Here is a 4,901-nt window from a genome sequence, read left to right on the forward strand (position 1 = left end):
CCCGTACCGCCTGCCGCAATGCACCACGGGATACTAGCGAAGTCAGGCCAGTTACCGTCGCACCGGGTGCGTCACTCCCCTGTCGCCCGGCTCATCGCGCAAGGCTGCAGAGGGCAGAGCCAACGTCCTGCCGCGCGCCCTTCTTCCGCCCTCCGCGCTTGTGCCCCACCCATCGCGGGTGCTGGGAGTGGTTCTGCGCTTGCGCCGGGAGCCTCTGGAACCAGCACGGGAAGTCGGCGGACACCGCGTTTCGTGATTCCCTGGCGGAGCGTCCGGCTGGGTCGTGGCCTCATGGTGGCGCTCTTCTTGCGGGCATAGGGCTGTCGGCTGGAGTCGTGCTGTCTGACTGTATCACCGTGTGTGGTGTGAATGTCTGTATACATATATGTGTGTGTGTGTATATCTATATATATTTGTGTGTGTGTATATGTATGTGTATATTTATGTATGTATATATGTATGTATGTCTATATGTATATATATGTGTGTGTGTAGCAGGACACTAAGTTGCCTGCTACTGAGAGAGCCAGGAAGACTCCTCAGGTGCTGGTTGCTGGGATATATCACTCTAAGACCGCTATAACATAGAAGATACCAAAATCCATCACTTGGAATGGAGAAGGCACAAGCTAAAGAATTTTACAGTGTTTATACATGTGCTGGGAGGGTGGCTTTAATGAGAGTGGCTCTAAGAGCCACTCCAATTAAAGCACCTGAAGCATCTCGTGTAACAGCATCCTCACGTTTCAAAGTTACGTTACACTTTAAAGCTTGTCTAAAGAGCTTTGTTATTACCATGCTCCAGCATACTCAATTAATCGAGCCTGCTCGGATGTGCTGTCAGAGCAGCCTCGCTACACGTGTAGGTGCTTGCTTTTCTCCTCAGACCTGAAGAATGCTTTGCATTCCAAAACTTGTCTAACTTTATTCCAACAAGGCAGTTGGTCCAATAAAAGATATCCCTCCTCTTTCCTCCCACCTCCCCCAAAAAACCCCAAACTGTCTTTTGCCTTTCACAGAGAACAGATACAAAAGAAATACAGAACTACCTATCTTGGGCTGAAATAATCATATGTTTAAAAGGTAGAGAGGCCAGATTTGGGGCCAGTACTCTACTTAATTCCAATGCAAATGCTACTTAAAGGTAATTTAAGATCCTCTCCCTACCTGGTATAAAACAGGTATAGCCTCTTGGGGCAATGCAATATGTTCAGGGCCAGAAAGAAGAAATTTGTGCTCTGTTTTCTGCAGGTAAATAGTTAAATTGACTTCAATATGTAAAGTTAAACATACACAGAAATGGAATCTTAAGAAAACTGTTTCTCAACAGCAATTAAATACTAGCATGTATGTCTTGAAAGTCCTCACGTGGTGCAAAGAAAAGTGTTTTAGGCTGTTGTGCTAAGCTGTTGTGTTTGATTTGGCTTCTATTTACATTCACATGCACATGCTTGAGAGCTTTCCTTTCTGCTAAAAGCCCCTGTTTTGAGAAACTCTGTACCACCCAGACTTTGGAATACAAGTGAGTCTGCCTACGGACAAAGGTAGATGCTGTCCAACATCTAAATTTGATAGTGTTTCCCTGAATATTTACACACTGTTTTGGTATCTAAAAACATAAAAAGTACCATACTGGGTCAGATCAATGGTTTATCTAGCCCTTGTTTTGAACCTGTAACCTTCACTTCCATTCCTGTTTTCTTATTTGTCCCAAGACAAATCTGTTGTTGCATTCTTAGTAGCCTCCGTTTTAAAGGAGGGCTTATAGTTTTTTGTGGTGGGCCTAAACCCATGTTTCCTGAGCACAAAAAATAGGCCTGTCTGACAGTGGAAGGAGTGGATGCTATGCAGGGAGAACATTGAATTGAGTGTATCCAGAGTGATCTATCCCCTGTTCATTATCCTCCCTGGCATCCACCATTAATGGTTTAGAGATGGTGCCAGAGGATGCTTCTCTGACTGATCTGTTTACTAGCTATTAATAGATTTATCATCAATGAATTTGTTGAACTTGGCTATACTATCTGCCTCCTTTATCCCTTTTTGAACCTGGCTATACTATCTGCCTCTATGACCTCCCGTGGTAATGAGTTCCACAAATTAACTATGTGCTGCGTAAAAAAGTAGTTTCTCTTGTGTTAGTTTTAAACCCATCTCCTAACTTCAGTGTGTGTCCGCTAGTCCTAGAATACTGAGACTTGGTGGATAACAGTTCCCTATCCACAGCCTTCATGACTGTATAGACCAGAGGCCAGGTCAGTGTAGGGGGGCTAGTCCATGAGCCGGTTTGAGTCCCACACACCAGGATGGGGTCCCACGTTGCCCCAGCCCCACGCCCCAATTGGGCCCTGTGCTGCGTCTGCTCAGCCCTGTAGCACCTCTAGCCAGCTCCTGTACGCCTGGATTGGCTGCACACTTCCTTGGCCAGCTCAGCCCCTCTATGCCCAGATTGGCCCTTTGTTGCCTCAACTGGTCCCTGCATGCCTGGAGCGGCCCTTTACTGTCTTGGTCAGCCCCTTGTGCATCTGATCAGCCTCATACCACTTTTGCCTAGCCCAGCACACCTGGATTGGGCCTCGCACCACCTCCACTCAGTCCCTCACCCTGGTGCGCAGGGCCATACTATCCATCCTATGGGGCTCCCCCCAGGTCCAGGGATTTGATAGTGGGGGAGAGGAGGAAATTAGCACTGCTATTGTGTCCCCCCTGCCAAATTTCTGGACTCATGGGGATCCCTGTGGACTAGATGACATGGACATGCAGACTGGATCCAGCCAGTGGGCTGGGGGTTGAGCACCCCTGTAATAGATGTCTATCATATCCCCACTTAGCCTTCTCCTTTCCAAACTGAAGAGCCCTTGTTAGTCTTTTCTAGTATGGCAACTGCTCTATACCCCGGATCATTTTGGTTGCCCTTTGTACCTTTTCTAATTCTATTACTTCCTTGTTGAAATGTGCAGACTAGAATTGTACACAGTATTCAAGATATGAACATACCATGGTTTTTAAAGTGGCATGATGATATTTTCCTGATGCCCTTAATGTATTTTAGGTTCTTGACATCAATGGAGTTTGAAATGAAGTTTCTTACCTATTTATGACTTCAGGCTGAAGGACCATACTACCAAATAGTTCCAGATACAAATTACGCCTCTGTCTTGCCATGACAGCTGGTGTGAACCAGTCACTTTCAGCACTGGCAAAGATAGTTCTTATCTGCCTTATTGATGAAAACCAGTTGAGTCTGCTAACTTTAAAAAAAAAATCTATATTTTCTCCATGACCATTTAAGCATTATTCATTTTCTCAGGTTTCGCTGAACCTAGTTGACATGATGATGCCTCAAGGCACTTCCATCTTTTGTGGTTCATTTGACTGTCCCACTGGGGGTCATGATGTCACAAATATTGTCTTTCAGTTGACCAATCAGTAAGCAGCAACTCAACACAATAAACGCAGACCTCATAATAAAGCCCTCCTTGTACTAGGATTAGGATTGATATGTTAGCAATCCCCATGTTTGGATGTGGTCTTAATCTAGAACAGTGCACTTCACTAGAATTAATTATACCATGGACCATTAAGATATGCACCTCAGCTAAACTGAAGTGCAATTTTATAAAGGTTCTCAGAGGGCAAATCCATGTGTAATAATCAGAAAATTCCACGCTAATAAGCTTTGATGTTAAATTTTCAACCATAGTGTTGCTGATGTGTTCAGTAGCTGAGCTAGGTTTTTGCAAATGAAGTACTGAAAACCCCTACGAAGAAATTCTGAGACGTTCCCGTGGATCGACTGAATAGAACAGCAGGATTTCAGTTGGGGGCTTCTCATGAAACAGTACCTTGGGGGTGATTTTTGACAGTTCACTTCTGCTTGAAAATCCCTGGACTTTCACAGAATATACAGTAGAGCACAGGCTTCCCCCCAAAGTACTGCGATGATCATCAGAAGAAACTCCTACACTTCTCTGAACAGAAGAAAACTTTTAGGAGGGAAGCCCCTATCAGCCTCAATGTCCTCTTCCCGAGACAGTGAAAGGAGGCTTCTGATGATACCCATCTTTAGTTTAAAAAACTCTTTGGGGAAGTTCATTTATGACTTTTCCCTCATCATCCTCCAGCACATCAAGGTTATATCTGTATATATTTGTTTGGAGAGATGCATATATTGTTTATTTTATATACCTATGTCTATCTCTGTATATCTATATAAATATATAGAGATGTCGGTCTGTCTGTCTGTATGTCTATCTAGCTCATAGATTTCATAGACATTAGGGCTGGAAGGGATGTTGTAAGATCACCAGGTCCAGCCCCATGCCCCAGGGGCAGGAAGTCAGCTGGGGTGGAAGGATCCCAGCAAGGTAAGCATCCAAATGTTTCTATCTATCTCAATATAGATATAGATATCTATATAATCTATATGTCTGCATCAATGACTCTCAACCAGGGTGTTGTGGCATCCTAGGGTACGTTGAGATTGTTTCAAGGGTGCCGTGGGGTATCATACAATGTTAGCACTATTAGCTCTGTCAACATACTTCCCCGGGAGAAACCCAGAGTTTTCAAATAGGAATCCGTAGCGTTAAGAACACCCTGACTTGCTGTGATCTTCCTGAGTTCTTTGCAATAGAAAAATTGTTCTATTCCTTGGCTGAGGTCAAAAACTGGGTGAAAACTAAGAGCTAAGTGCCTCAAGTCTAAGGGGTGCCTCAAGTCTAAAAAGGTTGAGAAGCCTGGATATACACCCACGTTGCAGATTGGAGGCACGCCTCACCACACGCGTACACACGCAGGGCCCGGGGCGAGCCGGCTCCGGCCCACGGCTGCTGCTAGCAAGCTGGAGCGCAGGGAACTCCCGCGGGCCGCTCCCTGGCCCCACCCCCTGCTCCTGTGGG

General features: G+C 45.3%; 1 protein-coding gene across 1 annotated transcript in view; it reads right to left on the reverse strand.

The window, feature by feature from the left end:
* The window catches only part of NUP58 (nucleoporin 58), a 53,855-nt gene extending 50,735 nt beyond the window's left edge, over positions 1-3,120 (reverse strand). Inside the window, exons 1-2 of the mRNA XM_025196599.1 lie at positions 3,092-3,120; positions 56-346 (exon numbers count right to left, since the gene is read on the reverse strand). Of these exons, the coding sequence (XP_025052384.1) occupies positions 56-346; positions 3,092-3,120 (320 nt within the window). The remainder of the gene's footprint in view (positions 1-55; positions 347-3,091) is intronic.
* Between the last annotated feature and the right edge of the window lie 1,781 nt (positions 3,121-4,901).

This window comes from Alligator sinensis, unplaced genomic scaffold (genome assembly GCF_000455745.1).
Source record: "Alligator sinensis unplaced genomic scaffold, ASM45574v1 scaffold777_1, whole genome shotgun sequence".
NCBI classification, from domain to species: domain Eukaryota; kingdom Metazoa; phylum Chordata; order Crocodylia; family Alligatoridae; genus Alligator; species Alligator sinensis.